Source organism: Gambusia affinis, linkage group LG03 (genome assembly GCF_019740435.1).
Source record: "Gambusia affinis linkage group LG03, SWU_Gaff_1.0, whole genome shotgun sequence".
Classification (NCBI taxonomy): Eukaryota; Metazoa; Chordata; class Actinopteri; order Cyprinodontiformes; family Poeciliidae; genus Gambusia; species Gambusia affinis.
Window position 1 is genome coordinate 27,390,237 of NC_057870.1, and position 19,167 is coordinate 27,409,403.

General features: G+C 36.7%; 1 protein-coding gene across 1 annotated transcript in view; it reads right to left on the reverse strand.

The window, feature by feature from the left end:
* Positions 1–19,167, reverse strand: part of fras1 (Fraser extracellular matrix complex subunit 1) — a 264,241-nt gene that overhangs the window by 143,872 nt on the left and 101,202 nt on the right. Inside the window, 2 exon segments of the mRNA XM_044110758.1 lie at positions 10,378–10,524; positions 14,795–14,938. Of these exon segments, the coding sequence (XP_043966693.1) occupies positions 10,378–10,524; positions 14,795–14,938 (291 nt within the window).

Genomic DNA, 19,167 nt, shown 5'->3' on the forward strand with positions numbered 1-19,167 from the left:
AGATGTCAAAATTGATCTATTCTTCCAATATATTTGATTTAGTCAAGAAGTTGTTTCGCCAGGCATTTATTAGTGTGTTAAGTTCTCTTATGCTGCTCTTGACAGTTGGTGGTTACCATAGCAACCAGTAACTGACAGTTCCTCCCCCTTTTTTCTGTTGCCCTCGGTAACTGTGGCATGTTTTAGGTTCAGCTTTGGGTTTTCTTTACAATTATTATATTTTAACATATTTCAGACAAACCTAATGATATATATAGTGTTTCATGAGTAATTTTATGTTTTGTAAATGTATTAATCATTATTAGTGTTGTGCATTTTAGCTATGTTTAATTTTACTGTTAACTGTTAACTGCTTCTAACAGATGTTAGCTGTTGCTAACTGTTGTTAAATAGTAATAATAAAAAATAAGTACAAATGTTTTTTTCTCATTTACTAACCAGATTTCTGTAATCATTTCAATTTCAGATTAATCAGAACCCCAATCATCCAAATGTTTACTATTAACATTTAATAATAAAACTTTGACTTTAACAAACAAAAGCTTTTCTAATTACTGACATTTTCTTGAAGTCAAAGTCAATTGTTTTCTTGAAACCGCAGATTTCAAGAAAACGATTGAAGAAAAGGCTCACTGCAGTGATGTATTTTCTATGTTTTTTAAAGATTTTTTTGGCTTTACTGGCCTTTATTTGATAGTTAATTGACAGGAAGGTGGGTCATGAGAGAAGGGGAAGTCATGCACCAAAGGTCACCAGGCCGGGAATCGAACCTGCGACAGCCACGTCTAGGTTTGACATATGGAGGCCTGCATATGTGGGTTGTGCTTAACCCCCGCGCCACCAAAGCACATCCCATATATTCTATGTTTCAGTGCTTCTTAAATTTAATAATCTCTTACTTGAAGTCATAACGGTTGCCAAGGCGACGAACTCAGGTAACCTTTGTTATACTAAAAACCTCAGAGCTGTACGTTATTTAACATTTATCCACTGACACAGTTGTCAGACATTTAAATTGTGCATTAAGCTTGAATCTCAAGGAATAGCTGTTGATTTTTTTAATCACAAACATTCAAGCAAAACACGGAAAGCGTTGTATTTTTAAAGACCAGGGCTGTTTGGGACATGGAGAAGGAAAACTTCAACTTGGTTTTTGTAAAGTATTTCTGGGATGAACAGATGTATATTTTAATTGTTGTGTACATGTGATATAGCTCCCAATCTAATCTTTTCCTAGCAGCTCAAAAATCAGGGAAAATGTGACAGAAAAACTCAAAAAAAAGACACTTGAAACTTTAATTTCATCAAACCTAAGCTGCATGTTTTAATCTGATGCTGTACTACAGAGGATAATGAATCGAGATAAGACAAGTTTCTTCCTTGGGTTCAAAAAGGCGGCTAAATTCAATTAATAGATTTTCTGTTACATAAAAGCCTTTATGAAATGGAGATTTTGGCTGACCCCGCCCCCTCACTGATCATAGTCAGATATTTTGTTTAAATCTCTTCAGAAAATTAGCGAACAGAAAATCTAAGGATTGAAATGATGACATTAAAGGTTAAATATGGGTTAAAAATATATATAAAAAAGAATGAGGGGGGAAACCGAGGAGCAATAATAAGTGAAGCAAACTCAAAGAGACACGTGGAAACTCACCCGAGGAGGGAATAATTAATTAAATCAGTGTCATAAGAACGGCTGATAAAAATCTTTATTAATCTGAGATTCCAAAACAGAGGCCAATATGTATCTGAGAAATTATTAGACAGGAGTGAAAAATAAATAATCTGATCCCTGCTGCTCTGCGCCAACTGGTCTTGCGATTTTGGAAATAACCAACTGTGACTTTCACTACTGGGTGGAAACTTCAGCTGCATCCCAAAAAAGGTAGAAGAAAGGAGTTGGTATATAATATAGATGAAAATGCAAGGTCATGGAAACTCCAGGTAAAAAGCAAGCAGATCTATACACTCATCGTCCTTGCTGCAGACAATATTGAATAATTGATCACATTTGGATCCAAGCCAGATCGTCTTCAGGTCAAAAGTTTAAAGAATAGAGAGCGTGTCTGAGCATATCGCTTCTATCGGGAGGCCTGATCTGAAAAAGATCAAAGTTTAACAAAGATCCTGTTAATAATTAAGAAATATAAGAAGCATCCTCTCCATTTTCATTAGTTTTTACAAAGTCATCCTGACAGGCTGCATCACGTCTCAGTATGGAAATGCAGCACAATAAGCTGCGAAGGAGACTGAGGGCTTTTGAAGTGCAGGGGGCGCTATTCTATTCTTATGTACACAAAGACAGCGACATGTGTTGGGATGATTAAAAAACAAGCAAACTAACAAGAAAAACACTTAACCTCAGAAAAATAATGTGTGTGATGCCAGCGTGTTGACTATGGTGTTTTCAGTTTCCAGTTTTTAGGTTTCACTCATCTTTTTATGTGCTGCTTTCATGTTCGATAGTCCTGTAGACTTGGTTGAATTTGGGACCAAAATTGCAACATTTGTTACATTTTCAGCTGCTGTGGTTCCGTTTCCCACTACACTGTATCAAACTGTTCCCCTCCAAGCCTGTGGGGGCGCTGCAGCAAGACCTACTGAAGGAAAACACAAAAACCTCTGAAGACGACACAAAAATGGAGTAACATCAGATTTTTGCGATTGTAGGACTTCTCTTCTGTCTTTGGTGAAATACCACCACCCATTCCTACTGCTAATATTAGCCTCACGCATTTGTTTTGGTTGTATTTACCCAGAATGCCATGCGCAATAGTCCACTTCCTGCTTTTGAAGCTTGGCGTTCATTAATGCGTTCAAACTGCACCAGAGTTCACTTCAACTGAACCGAGACCGAGGTTTTTAGGCAGACCAGAGTTTGTTTTTTTGGTTCACATTAGAGTTATATTATGCATTCACACCTCCCCAAACAAACCGGACTATCTAGGCAAACAAACTGGAGTTCAATTAAAGTGCCAGAAAAGATTTTAGAAAAGATTTTTACTACGCTGAAATAGTTTTTACTTTTACTTGAATAATTTAGTAGGACACATCACTTCTTTTACTAGAGTAAAATTTTCTTTATCTTCAGAGAATGGAGAACAAACATGTATTAACCAAAAATTCAACAAAAATACACCTGCAGTACTTGTTAAATTTTCATAAGTTTTCTATTAAAAGAATTTGATTTGTAAAACTGTTTATTTTGCATAGTTACAAAACATAATTTTGTACATTTTGTAAATTATTTTCACTTTGATGTTAATATCACTATATCTCAGTCTATACAATGTCATTTTTAAAAATTAAATGATGTGTTGACGTTTGGATCAGTTATTTAGTATTTGACTAGACTTTTTAAAAATACCTTCTTTACTCTTGAGTAATTTTTTAAATGGCTAAAAAATTTTAAAAGCTAAAAATATGTTTAGGTAGTACCACTCTTACTTGAGAACAAATTAATGTTTCAAGTCTAACTACAGATTCTCAGTCAAAGGGATAATATTATGTAAAATCGACTTTTTTTTAGCTTGACATCATCTTATTTGCCAGCAACGAAGTCTTTGTAATTCCTCTACAGATACACAAAATGAATCAGACAACAAAACTCCCAGAACCATCGCTGCAACTCTGCAGGTGTCCAGATCCGATCCACTTTCCCAGAAACAACGCTGCTCCTGCAGAATCCGATGTTTGATCATCAGAACCGCTGTGAATCGATCGACACACTGCAGTTTTCGGGATGTTAGAAGGAAAACCTCCATGAGAATTAAAATCAAGCAAAGCTAATTGATTACCTATTGCAGTCAACTTCTGAGTCCTTGCAAATTAATTTTTATATGATGCTGACATGCATACAAACAACTGGCTAGCTGGGGGATAAAAAAAAATCATTAAAAGTTATAAAGTTAAGAAAAACACAGTAATGTGACAGGAGTACTACACATTGCAGGTCTTTGACTGGATGGAACAACTATATAATTTTGGTCATGACATGGGTTATTTTTTATTTATGTTAAAATGCTTTAATTTTTACATCATATATGTGGAGTTGGTCAAAAATTGTTTATTTATTCTTAACTTTACTTAATTTTATTTTATTTTATAATTCATTTATCTCCAGCCATTTATTGGTGTATTATTTTCTGTTAGCTGCTCTTGACAGTTGGTGGTTACCATAGTAACCAGTAACACAGCTATTCCCCCTTTTTCTGTTGCTGTTTGTAACTGTGGCAGGGATTATTGTTCGCTCTGTATTTTCTGTACAATTCTTATATTTTAATGTATATTTTAGACTTCTTACAGAGTTTCATGGGTGTTTTTGCTATGTTTTGTATGTTTTTAACTGTTATTCGTGTTGTGGATGTTAGCTAATTTTATGACCGTTAACTGCAGCTAACGGTTGTCAACCGCTGCTAGCTCTCAACTGTTCCTTGCTAGCTGCTACTTACTGCTGTTAATTGCTGTTAACTGCTGCTAATTGTTGTCAACTGCTCTCAACTGTTGCTAGCTGCTGTTCTGTTGTTAACTATTGCTAGCTGCTAATTGCTAGCAGCTAGCGGTTGACTGTTGTCAGCCGCTGCCAATTGCTCATTAGGTAGGGTGACCATATTTTCATTTGGGAAAACCGGGACACCTTAGAGCGGCGGGGGGGAGACGGCGACACCACGACACGTTGGACCAGGGGGACGGCGACACCACGAAAAAACAGAACATTTCCTCACTTTCTAAAAATATCCCGGGACGCCCGGGACACGACGTGAAATACGGACATGTCCCGGGAAATACGGACGTTTGGTCACCCTACATTAGGAGGATTTGCTCTGCAATTTGTTTAGGGATATTTATTTTATTTTATTAAATGTATGGGAGCAGAAGCTGCTGGACTGTTAGTCACCAACTTGATTTCATCTTTTGTTAGAATGAATACAGTGACCCTGAGCGCATCTGTCTTGAAGTCAACCTACTGGAGCTGAGACGTACGCAGAAGGGTAACATTTATACATGAATCCTGTATCTATTTCTTTTTTTATATTTCTTTTCATTTAGTCTATTAATGTGCAAAATAGTAACTGTACGTAAATATTAAACTAATTTTAACTGAATTTTGACAAAAAATTGGTGCTAGACACCTAAAATAATGACTGGAAATGGATGATTAAAGACGGGGAAACTTTTCTTTGTGAAGGAGTTGCAGGAAAAAGAAGGAAACCTTTGCAGTGACCTATAGATTAACAGGTGAAATGGATTCAGCTCCTGTGTTTTCCCCATTATCTCAGGACATCTCTCTGTTTTTGAACTTCTGCACCTCTTTAACTTCCTCCTCCTGTGATGATCTCTATCTAGGGCTTTTCTTTCTGCCTCCTTGCTCCTCAGCTCCTCAAACGTTTTTTCTTCTTTTTTTTTCTCACGTTTAATATTAATGAAACCGTGAGACATGCATGAGATAAAGAGTAGGTTTCACAATTCTCTCTCCAGTTGTTTTAAATACCATAAAAATCCTTTTAATGTCCCACTCACCCACAGATATTATGGAAACTATTCCTCCAAAAACGGTTACAGCCAACAAGAGGATTACACGTCCTTTACCTTGCTCCTCTCAGGAAAGCAATTTATTTTTCTGGGTAGCCTGAAGCGCAAAGTTATCAGCAAATGTAATCCTAGCAGGCCAGTTGCCAAAAAAAATAAAAAAAATAAAAGACTCCCCAACCCCTCGTCTGCATGAACAGGGCCAGGTTGGGATGGATGCGCGGTCACACAGTGCAGTGGATAATCTGTCCACTGCGTCCCCGTGGAGCCGAATCGGGACACAATTACCACGATTCAGAAGCGGTTCACATCTCCCAAACCTCCAGTGAGAAAACCAGATGAGATGAGATATTGAGCAATTAAACCAAGTGTGGAGAAAGCAGATTTGGACAGATAAAAACCCTCCGAAATTAAAAAAAAAAAAAAAGCAAGAGCTGCATCTGAAAATCTGTTGTTGGAAGGATCTCAGGAGTGAAATTACATTTGCAGCTTTTTCTCGGCAATTCATTCAACTTAAATTAGATTCATCTATAAGGCAACAAACCAAAAAGCTCCCATAACACATATTCTTGTATTACTTGATAACAATGGAACTAATTTCAGTTTAGTCAAGACTGCCAAAAATGAAGAAAAGCAGATAAAACTGTCATTTCATTTATGCAAGAAAATTAGATTATGATGAAAGATTTTCAAAGTTTTTAGACCTCAAATTGAAGCATGCTATAGTTAAGCATCATCTTTCATCAAAACAAGTAAATACAAACAATTGTAAGAGAAAATCTATTTATCCACTTGGCTATTTTATAGATAAAACATTTTTTAGGCTCAAAATTTATGAATTGATGAATTTATTGCTCTAGGGCGAGGTGAGGCAGTTTGCCAGTTTACAAGGGTTTTGGGGTTTTTTTGGCTTTGCGAACAGAAGAGCTGACGACTCACTCGGTTGGCTGACCGTGACATCTGCCGCACTCTTCCTGGGCATCGCCCAAAGACTGCAGGTTAAACAGTTTAATCTAGTCAAAAATCAAGCGAACATTGTTGCTTCACTTACGCTTGTTTCTAGTGCAAATATCTTATTGCACTTCAAATAGGTCAAAACTAACAAGTATCTTTTCACCAAGATACAGGAGCTTGTTTTAAGTAAATAATTCCTTAGTATTCCCTAAAATGTGCCTGTTACATTGGAAGATAAATTTAATTATAACAAGATAATTTCCCCATATTATAAGTGAAATAATCTGCCAATGGAACAAGGTGTTTTTCAACAACATTAAGGAATTATTTGCTTAAAACAAGTTCCTGTATGTTATTGATAAGTTACTTTTAAATTAGTTTGTCTCAAGTCAAGTTTACTAAAACATTTGCACTAAAAACAAGACTAAAAATACTTGGTAAGATTGCGGGTTTTTGCAGTGAGTCTTTATTATTTAGTATAATTTGTAAGGAAAAAAAAGCAGATTAGACCCACTAATTTTGTGCGCCACGCACATGTAGTACGTACTTGGGTCAAGAGCAGTGATAGTTTTGTGCAGGCGCCCCTGACAACACCTGTAAACAGTAGCAGAGAAGATTCAACACAAAGCCTCCATCATTCTTCGCAGACCTCATGCAGATGAACAGAAGCTCTGGTAAACTCGCCGTGTTTAAAAAGAGAAGTTTTGCAGCAGCACCCTGCTTTTCCGGGTGGTCCAGGTCCGCTGCCAGGAAAAGTTACCATCTGGCGAAACAGGAGCTCATTACCACCGTCAGCTCCCATCCCTTTACCTCCATCCCTCCTCCCATTTTCTCCAGCAAGAAATCCGCTCAGGCAGAATTGGGCCTGATGCGTTTCACTGCTGCATCTGCTGATTTGCAATCGCGGTGATTGTTAGTCCCTCTTCTTTTTTTGTGTTTGTTTCATCCTCTGGAGAAATTTGTAGGAGAGAAAAAAAACAAGGGATTTTTGTTCCTATTAAAGCCTGTTTGAGATTAAAAGGAATTGGATGGCTGACTGGCAGGATGAATCCCACAAAGGGTTTGAATTACAAAAACTGGCTCAGTGGTGCAAATTGTAATTTTTTTTACAGTATCAAACCTGAAAGAATGCAGAGCAGGTACCAGAGGTGGGACCAAGTCAGTGTTTTGCAAGTCTCAAGAAAGTCTCAAGTCCTTATCCTCAAGTCACTAGTCAAGTTGCAAGTAAAGAGGCAAAAGCTGAGTCAAGTCCCACCTGTGGTAGGAACATGTAGGCCTGTCATGATAACTAATATTGCTGGACGATAAATTGTACTAAAAGTTATTGTGATAAACGATAAAATTGTTGTTTTCAGATCTTCAAGTATCACATAATAATGAAAGAACACATTCTCAAATATCAATAAACTTTAAATTCTAATGAACATTTAGCATGGGAACTAGAAGACATTTTAAATAAAATTAAAGAAAAAAACAACAGAATTAATAAATAAAATTAATTATGGAGTCTCTTTAAACAAAAGAAGGGCTAGTTGAGACCAAAGCTCCAGACTGAAGACTTTTATCATCCAGTTTTTGGTAGAAAGAGAGAAAAGAGAAAAACCATAAATCATGCAAGTGTAAATTATTGAGTTTGTTTTAATTTATCATGACATCAGTTGATTTATTGCAGCAGGCGTAGGTAGATGAGTGGACATCTTGCCACAACAACCTCTTGATTTTCCTGTGCTGCGTTCTAGAGCAACACATCGGCTGGTATTGTGGGGAAGACATGATTAATGCTCTATATGTGCAACCTACAATGGATTGCACAAAAAGCAGGACGGAGGTCACCCGGCATGTCCACCGAGAGTTTGCACAATGCTGCCATCCGTCTAGTTACGGAGTATTATCCAGAGTTCCTGCATTAGCTGCTGCAGTCTAGCCAATGTAAGGCTGCTTATTGAGCGTGAGCACAGGGAGGTCTGCAGTTATTAAGGAGAGAAACGGAGCTGCAAAACCGTTCAATTCACCATGTGGTTATTCTCTGCTCACACACCCACCCTGGGTCATTTTATCTCTACATATCATCTGCAGGGACTCCACTAATCTGCTTCCTGCACTTCAACACGCAAACAGTGTTGTTGTTACTGGTGGGTAAACAACAATTAGCTTGATTGTCTCAACTCTCAAGCCACATAAAAAGGCGTATCTGAAATTAAAACTGCCAGAAATGCTGGATGAAACATTTAGCTGACGGCTCAATCAGCATTTGAAATCCAGTAACAAACACATCAGTGCTTTTCTCACATCAGATGTTGATAGAAATCAAAACAAATTGAGCCACAATTAAAGCTATGGGAAAAAAACTGATGTGATAGTTGGAATAAATTAAGAAAAGTTTTGGGAAAATAGATAGAAAGCCAAGAAACCAACTGAAATCTGCCAGTATTTAGAAAGTAGTCCCGCTGGAATATCTAAAACATCAGCTGGTTTAAATGTGACTTTTTGGTTTTTAATAGCAAACCTGTACATTACATTTTTGCACAAAAACATTCTTGGATGATGAGATTTTAATCTACTCAGTTCTGAATATATTGAGCTGATTTAGGGTCTCTTGTCACTTTAAATCCAAATAAGATGCACCTTGACCAACTCAATGTTTACACTCACATATGAAAATGGCTCGCAAATGAATCAAAACATTGGTAAAAAGGAATGAAAGACCTAAAGAAACCAAAAATACAAAAACAAACAAATACTTTCTCCAAACTGAGTAGTTTCCTCTTTTCTTCCAGCAGAAATGAAACCTTATGCAACTTTCAGAAGGGCCAAAGTGCAGCAGCAACCCAACAGGCCCAGGATTAAAAAGTACAACTTCTTAAATCTGCACAATACTAAAGCAATAATACCCGGACCCCAGAGGGAGCTTTGCCCTCCATCGCTTCCTGAAAAATTCAGAGCTATTCTAATACACCATTCAAGGCAAAAAAAGTCTGACAAAGTTCATTTAAGGAAACAGAAATGCAAAAAAACATACAGCCACCCCAAAAGTGCTGCTTAGAAACAACAATTTGAGATGAAAGGAAATTAATATTTGCATGAAATGTCAGAAGGGGAGAATAATATTTAAGACCCTGATAGAAACACGGTGTTTACGGCTCTCCTTATCAGGACTGAGGCCATTAGAGGACAGGATGTTAGTGAAAGGTCAATGTGTGTCTTATTAGGGAGGTCTGCAAAGATAATGCCAAGAAACGACTCTGTGATGTTGATCTCATTTAGAGGCACAGAACTCTAAAAATACTGAAATTTACTGTGTAGTCAGTGGAGAGACGAATCTTCCAGTGTATCGATTCAATTTAAAGGGTCACCATTTGATTCAGAAACTCATTTTTCTAATCAAACGGTTTAGAGATTGTGTCTAAATTATGTGACTAGCAAAAGGAAAAGACTGTAAACAAAACATGCATCATATTCCATCAGTTTATTTTAAGCAAAAATAGGTTTGTGCTGCGCAAACAACATTTTACCAAGTATTTTTGGTTTAGTGAAAATGTCTTAGTACACTTGAAATGAGAGGAAACTAATTTACAAGTAAATTTTCAGTAAGATATAAGAGCTTGTTTTAAGTTAATAAATCCATAATATTTATGAAAAAGTTATGAATTCAGTAATCTGCCAGTGGAACTAGTACTTTAATTAGTATTATTAAGGAATTATTTACTAAAAAAACAAGCTCCTATATGTTGCTGAAAAGTTAGTTTTGTCTTACTTTAAGTAAAATAAGATATTTGCATTAGAAACTAGACAAATTAATACTTAGGTTTTTTTCTGCATTGTAATTATGTAAATTTAACTTTACTTTTTCTTGCATTATGTTGAATCAGCATGAGATGTTGTGATACTTACGGCGACAGTGTGCGTTGTCGTGCTGGTAGGAACCAGCAGGACAGGAATCCAAGCACTGGTCTCTGTCTGGGCCCAGTAAGGGCAACTGGGAGTTACAAGACTGGCAATCCCACCGACTGGAACAGGTGGCACAGGACTCTGGGCAGGCTGAAGGGAAGAAGAAGAGATGTGATCAAAAAGTTGCTTTAGAAATGCATTTTCTGAGCAAACCGGAGCTCTGGAAATGGTTGCAGGAGTGAAACAGAAAGCAAGTTGTGAGTTTCACATGCAGAAACCCCGAGGGAGACTTTAAATCCAGAGTTTGCTGGAGGGTTGTCACATTGTTAAAGGGAACATGGAAGTAAAAACTGGAGACCTCAGCACAAATCCAAGTGAACACAGTTTTCCCTTAACATCCAGAGAAAGGAAGCAAACTGAAATGTGATTTTAGTGTTTGCTGTGAGAGAACGAAACAAAAGCAGGAGCAGATTTCTCTGCAGGGGGACTGAAGTTTTCTGTAACTTTAATGAAGCTCTGCAGGTTGGGGCTTCAAAGGAAATTAACTCCAAAGGTGAACAAACTGCTTAATTCAACAAAACTGTGAACTCGACTTGGCAAGAAAAAGAAATAAAATTAGAAACCGGAGGGAAAAGGTCCAATTCAGATATAAGTTGGATCAGAGGAGGTGACTGACTCCAAGTGCTCTGAGGTTTTTATCATTTATTTGTTGTTTACTAACTTAGATCATGGACTTCTTTCCTTACATCACATGTGTCAAACTCAAGGCCAGGGGGCCAAATCTGGTCCACCGTAGCTTTTTATGTGGCCCTTTAGACTCCAAATTACATCAATTAGTCACTTCAGTTTTTCACAAATTTGCAAAAATCCACACAAAATCAACACATTATTTTCTTATTTTTGCTGCCTCAGCCTCTCTGGATGTCAAGTTTGTGACCGTTATGGTAATAAGAAGTCACACTTAACATAAAATTATTAAAAATTCCCTGCAGATATTTCTAAATTAGCACCACAAAATCTGTGAAAAAATAAATAAATCACAAAATCCTGGACGAACTGACTAGTGTGAAAAGATGGCCAATATTTTTAATTTTAAGAAACACTTATTGAATGCTGAAACAAGCAGCTATTTATTGATATGTTTACAGTTAAGCAGGTTTTATTCTGCGCTTTAAGAACATTCAGAGTTTTGGTATGGCCCACAAAGCCTTAGGTTATTATTTTCTCTATTTAAGTTTTTCCCATTTGTTTATCCTGATGATAACACTGCACTTTAAGGCTAAGAAATGCAGTTGTTTACTTTGATTCAACTTGGAGCTAAAATTTAACAACCTAAAACACTGCAGTAAGATTTATTTAAAACAATTACAACTAAGTCCACAGACCATGAAACACTGAGATAAAGACGTCTAACTGGGAGGTTTGTGGTTCTTTACCGCAATAAACTCACAATATAACATTGAGTTAAAGACATGTAGGAGGAGGGAGAAAATGCAAAGCAAAATTTCTTTTTAAAGTAGAATAGAGAATACAAAACTAAATCCCCTTTTAAGCAAACAGCCACCCACACAGAGACAGACAGCAGGGGAAACAGAGAAAGTCATGAGGATGAAGGATCCACACAGATTAGAGCGAGGAAGGTGAGAGGAGAAACAGAAAATGAACACCCTGAGGAAACATGATGAGAAATTTAAAGGGAGGAAGATTTGATCTCATTAGAGATATGAAGCTCTGCCTCGTCACCGTATGTTCGCCTACATCTGCTCAGACACAAAAACATCAATAATTTAGTTTCACACACTTCAGTAAAAACAGAAAGGAAGCAGAAAGGCATTTAATACTTCTAATATCTTTGTTTTCAACATGAACACACTGCGGTGAGCTGAACCACTGCAACTTTTACAACTTTAGAGGGAAATTATAATTATAACAAGGTTAGAAGCCTCTAGCTTGACCTAAATAACTCATTCCTGATGCCTGATTGTATTTTGACAGACTAAAAGAGAGGTGCACAAACTTTTTGTACCAAAGCTGAAAGTGTTCAGGCACCAAAACATTCTTACACTGCAATTAAAAATGCAAAAATATTGTGATTTATTTTGGGTTCCCTCCATAACAATAAATAAAATAATTAAAATAAATATTTAAAATAATATATTATGTTTGCCTACATTTTTGCTGTTATTTATGTTTTTGGACTTAATATTTTTCGTTTTTTAGGTCCATTACATTTGGCTGATTGAATAAAAACTTATGTGTTTGTGGCACAACTTATTTGATAAATAAAATAAAAATATTTCTGTTGTCAACATTTTCCATGTAAGAAGACATAAACTTAGAACAGAAAATCTCATCCTAAAACTGGATGTTTAAACTCAACATTTACACTCAGGCGAAAATGGCTGCAAACAGATGCGCAATTATAAACACGTACATCTTTGAGAAGCAGACACTGGAGCTCAGTTTGGGTTGCTAGGTAACGGGCTGGGATTCGCTGGGGTTGCTAGGTAACGGCACAGTGTGACCCAACAATTGAGAAGTTTTGGAAACAGCTCATTTTCCAACACCAAAAACCTTTAAGTTATTGCCAAAAAAATGGCTGGATGGTTTATTAAAAGCGTTTGGATTATTAAAAACGTGAAAAATTTTAATTTTGCAGGTTAGGTCCCTTTTAAAATTCACATTATCAATTAGCTCAGGGTTCACTTTTTTTTTAATTTGATGTGCAGAAAAACGGAAAGTCTTCAGTTTGCTAAAAAGCATTAACCGCTGTAGCTGCTGATGAGTGTTTTCTTTTTCACACTTGGCTCTATTATTTCACATCTGCATGTAAAAAGCTGTGGGCAGCAAACATCTCACTCATCCAGAGAACAGATGAAAGGATTCAAAGATTAAAGCAATTATGGGTAAACAACTATAAACAGAAGCTACTTCCAAACTGAGTCTTGGTTTAAATTAAAACATACTTGCAGAAGGTTCTGTACTCTCTCAAAGCTATTAATCAGACAAGAAATAATATTTTTCTCTCTTATAAATTTAATTTAGACCCTTATAGGCATTATTTTTATCTTTTCAGCACAGAAAGCTGTCGGGTTAGTCAACACATTTGTGAGTTTGTGTCTTTCGTTAAGTAATTTACACATTTACAGAGGTGCCATGTTGAGGCTGGTGGCTGGTAGATAGATTTACCCGACGTTTAATTATATGACAGGTAAGATGTTGCAATTTTATCCATGAGCCGCCACTGCTGCGATGAAATGATGGCTTCCGGCGGCCATGTTGGCATCCATATATTTACCCATTCAAGTGATTCTGGTGCAGGAGTGATAGTTTGTGATTAGCAAATTGCTCGGTGCTTATCAGTAATTGCTCTGTAACGAAATGCCTGCAGCTTCAATGTGGGAGTCATGGCCAAAGGTTTTGATTGTGAAGCAAAAATGTTTGCGGTTTCTGTCTTTTCATCAGCACATCTGAAGCTGTAAAAGAGTCGGTCTGGAGCCTCTTCATCCAGCTATTTAACAAGCAAACGTGCCAAACTCACCTTCTGTGTGTTTTCATACTTAAATGTGGGTTTTCTACTGCTTCTGAAGTTCAGCCATGAACTTTTTCAGGCAGGTGGAATTTCCAATTAAACTCATCAATCGGCCTGTCACAATAACAAATTTTGCTGGATGATAAATTGTCCCAGAAGTTATTGTGATAAATGACAATATTGTTGTTTTGACTCCATTTTCAAGTAACATAATTGCAATAAAGACATAATAATGCAAGAATATTTAACACTGGAGCTGGAAGACATTTGAAATATCCAAAATAAATTAACAAAACAACAGAAACAACAAATAAAATGGATATTGAAACAAAATTGTCCCTAAAGCCCCAGACTAAACACTTTAGTCATCCAATTTTTGGTAGAAAGAGGGGAAAAAATAAAAACTATAAATCATGCAAATGGAAATGATTCAATGATTCAATGATTTTTCTAAGAACTCCCATTTAGGTAACAAATACTCCTGGACGATAAATTGTCCCAGAAGTTATTGTAATAAATATTATTGCCTCGAGACCATTTTCAAGTACTATAATAATATTGGCTTCATGGTGCAGGAAAACATTCTCAAACTTTAAATTGTAATGAATATTTAACACTGGAGCTGGAAAATATTTTAAACATCCAAAAAGAAACAGAAAGGATAAATAAAATCAATTACAGGACCTCTGCAGACAAAAAAAAACCCACACCAGACTGAAGACTTTTGTCAATAATTTTTTGATAGAAATAGAGAAAAACAGAGAAAAACAATAAATTATGCAAATGGAAATTGAGCTCGTTTTAATTTACCTTTTAATGACCGTATTCTTAATTTCCACGCATAGCTGCATTTAAAAGTAATGCATCTATGCACATTATCTGAGTTACCTTCACACACTCGTCCCTCCGCGGTGAAACCCTCCGGACAGACGGACAGACATCGACCAAGATGGAGGAAAGCTTTGGGGTCGCTGCAGCTCTCACAGCGGTCCGGAGTCCCCAAACAGGAGAGGCAGTCTCCATGGCACTGAGCTGTTAAAAACACATTTCACCAACTTTATTAGGCAGAAAATGCATGCGGTGGCGGCCATGTCTCACTAGCTAAAACATTTCTACATGATTAGGGACATACATCCAGTCTGACGTCCGTAAAACTCACATCTTAAATCAGTTCCACCAGGTTTTAACAGACATGGGGAAGATTTAATCGTCTGTACAACGGGGAGTTTCAGAGAACATCTTCTGTCATCCAGAAGATCCACCGATGCATTTCATGAACACCGTAAGTGAAGTTTCAGCTCACAACATTTCCAGACGATCCGTCATTTTGACAACAATATAGGAGCCCTCATAAGTCACCTTATATAATCTGGTATTTTAGACATAATTAATTGTTAATGAGCAAATAAAGATTATCTATTCTCTCTTTTTGTCTATTAATTTTAGATTTCTACAGTATATAGATGACAAAAACACAGTAAAGCAGACATATGCTGAAAAACCTACCATAAAACACTGTTTATTATTGTAACTGTGGAAAACTAACAGTACAGAAAACATTTCAATCTTCCTGTGAGGCTAAGAAACTTCTGAATCTAGTGGATATAGATTTAACATTTTGTTTCTTCAAGTGTCTTCTGCCTCTTCAGCATCTGAACGTCATATTCAAATTAAAAAACCGCTTTGTCTCTGTCATGTTTTCTGAATAAAAAAAAGGGAGAAGGCAGAGATAAGGCTGTCCAATCTGGGTTGCAGAACAGGCAAACGAAAGCAAGGGCTTGTCAAACAATGTGCGATGCTGTTTCCACTTGATTTCACAGCGACCGTATTGAGAAAATAAAACAGCAGACGGAGAGGACCGATTAATGTGACAACTGCAGAGCGAGACAGTAGGAGGAAGAAAATGACAGGGGAAAATAAGACGAGGAGGAGAGTTATAGCAGGAGAGACTGTGAGGGCGTGAAAGTGGGAAAGGAAAGTTGAAGATGAGAAAAATGAGATGCTACTTTAATCCTAACGACCAGTAAGAGTGTCAGCAAGACAGAAGATACTGTTCCAAGTATCTCCATCACTCTTCTCCTTCTCCAATCTGCCGTTTTTTTGTTCCTTCGACATTACACTTTCATTTCATTCCAGCGTTCATCTTCTTTTTATCTGCCTCTCATCTCACTTTTTGACCTTAAATTTCACCCTAAGGCCAGACTTTTTATTGGAGATAAGAGAGAACTGCAGGAGCTTGTGCAAAAAATAGCAAGAGAATCTGTGAAAAATGGGAACTTTAAGATACTTAACAGTATTTGATCTGACCCACTGACAGATTTACCGGTTAATATGAAAACCGCTGAACTGTTTATTTCTCTGCTCAGCTGTGGTTTTTGGAAATAATCAAATTTCTTTTATAGTCTCTCCATCATAAAATCTTTTTTGAAAACATGTTATTTTATGCATATTTACCACTGGAAAGAAATGAGGACATTTACATAAGAAGCTCCACTTATGTAGATGCAGGATCGTTTTTGTGTTTGGCTTTGACGTTGCACAGCGCAGAGCGCTTTTGTTTTTATCACAAGCTTAATAAGCCAGAATCCCTGAGGCACAAAATCAAAAAGACGGCAACAGATAACTGCCTGTGATGACAAATAAAGGGAGGATTCTTGATTGCTACGGTAAAATGGTCATTGTTGTTTATGTGTTTGATTGCTTGGAGAGCTTTGACCTTCAACAACTCGCCCTCCTCTCTTCACGTCTTGAAAAGAAGCCAATTTAATAACTAAAGCCAAAAACAGCTGCATAATTTCCATAATGGAAATCCCCCTCCTGTCTGCAGACAAATTTCCAGTACAAAAGCAAGTTAAATCCACTTCGCTCCTCACTTTGTTGGTGAAAGTATTGGTGAAATGGATGAAGTCACATAACAGTGCGCTGGTCTCACATTACAGTCACAGCATAATTATCAAACGTCTCAGACTCGCCGCAGGGAGTCGAAATCAGTCAATCAGTCCGACTTCAGAGAGGAACTTCAGACTTGTTCATTAAAGTTTCTAGACTTTCAATAAATTAAATCAACACTTTTCTGATTGAGGGAGGTCTGCTTTTCCATCCTGGACAATCAGATCTATCTGGAGAACTAATGAATGACCAACACAAAGTGGTCCATTACTTTAAAATAAATTATACTAGTAGTCATATATTTTTAAAAAGTGTGGCATGCATTAGCATTTAGCATTTAGCTCCTCTGAGTCAGTCATTTTTAGATCCACTCTCCATCTGGTTGAAACCTTTGCGGTTTGAACAGTTTTCAACTCTAAACGTTTTCAAGCCCAATGATACATACAGCTGTATAATTGCATGTCTGTTTGCAGCCATTTTCAGTTCAGGGCGTGGCCAGAAGCAGCTTATTTGGATTTAAAGTCACAAACACTTAATTCTGAAAGAAGATTAAAATACTCAAAATCTAATTTATCTGAGAATGATTTTGTGCAACTGAACATGTTTTGTGTCGACCACAGATCTATCCTAACACGTTCAAGGAAGCATGATAGTTCACCGTTAAGAACTTTTCCACAGATTCTTCCACAGGAGTGAAAGATACTCTTTTATTCTGGTCCTTTTTCAACACGTTAACGTGCTTTCATCTAACACACTGGATACATCTTTATGATCTTTCTTCAGGTGGAAAGGTGAACTTACTCCCCTTTTACACTCTTTAACTGAGTCTCTTTAAGTGTCTCCTGTATTCATGTCCACCCATTTTCACACCAACTCACAGTGGGGAAGCTGCTTTCAAACCAATGTGCTATACAACATGTTTTGCCGTAGATGTTGGCTGGAAAAGTTCACGTCAGAACTCATCCGACCAAAAGAACCTTCCTCAGGTTCTTTGCTGCGTCTCCTAGAAAGAATAACTTTGATTCCTTTCTTACGTTTTCACCTCGACAGATTCTTCATGTGCGTTACCACTGACCTCTTGACCGTTTTTCTGAAAAACGTTCTCCTTTTCAGTCTGTCAAGCCTGCATCAGCTCTATTTTTGGATGACTGATTGAATCTGTTTAATACTTCTTAAGGAAATTAGTTGCACTGGATTTTATTTAGATACATTTGAGTGAAAAAGGGAATATAAATACACATCACAGTTCACAGATTCCTTTCAAAATAAAGCAGGAGTGTCCAAAGTGTGGCCCCTGGGCCATTTGTGGCCCTTTGACTGATTTTCTGCGGCCCCCTGACTGCAATTCAAAAATGATACAAATTTGGCCCATAGATGCAGATGGAGAGTGAAATTATTGTCAACTTAATTTTCTTACAAAATATTCACCTTTTTTCAATAACCGAGCTATAAGAAAAGGTAAAACTACATTTATCCAGGTTTACCGCACCAGAATTTATTCTTTCTTAAACCTGACTAAATATTGCGAGCGTTTTGAAAGAAATGCTGATCTTATTACTGAAAATATTATTCAATATTTTATTTCTTTTAATACAGCAAACATGCAAAATCTACTGCAGCATATCAGGGCCGTTGCAGAAAAAAAGAATATAAATATTTGGGAAAAACTTCAGAAATTTCAAAGTTTTTTCTAGAATATTTTTGAGATTAATCACAAAATTTCTGATTTTCTTTGGCAAGAAATTTACTCCACTTTTTTTTCTGATCTATAATATTCCTAATTGTTAAAATCCCTTTCAAGCTTTTAAAAATCGGGCCACTTTATTTGATTGATTTTAGTTTGGGTGTGTTTGGATACCTCTAAAGAAAAGTTTTTCTTCCACTTTCTTCTGTTGTATTTTGTTTTGGTCCCAATAAAATGGGACAATATGTGTAACATTAAAGAATATGGCTTCTGTTACTGCTTTTTAAAAAAAAAAAAAAAAAGATGCTCTTGTTTATACAGAAAGTGTTCCATATTAAAGAGAGCAGGTCAAAACCTAACAGCACAGAGCTCATATTTCTATCTTTTCCCATGAGACATGAACGCAGCATGACCATCAGGTGAGAACTGACCAATAGGAGAGCAGATTACTGACCTCTGGGCCAGAAGACGGCCCTTGACTAATAGACTGAGCAGAAGATTTATGAGGAAAAGAGAAAAAGACAGAAGGAGGTTGTGAGCATATGTGTTTTTCTATTCTTATCCACAAAACAATTTAAAAAATCTCACTCAACACCACACAGATAAACTGATGGAAGATTTGTTTTCCTCTCGGGTTTGAAATCCAACTGTGTTTCCAATGATTATTTAATTTTAAGTTGACAATTGG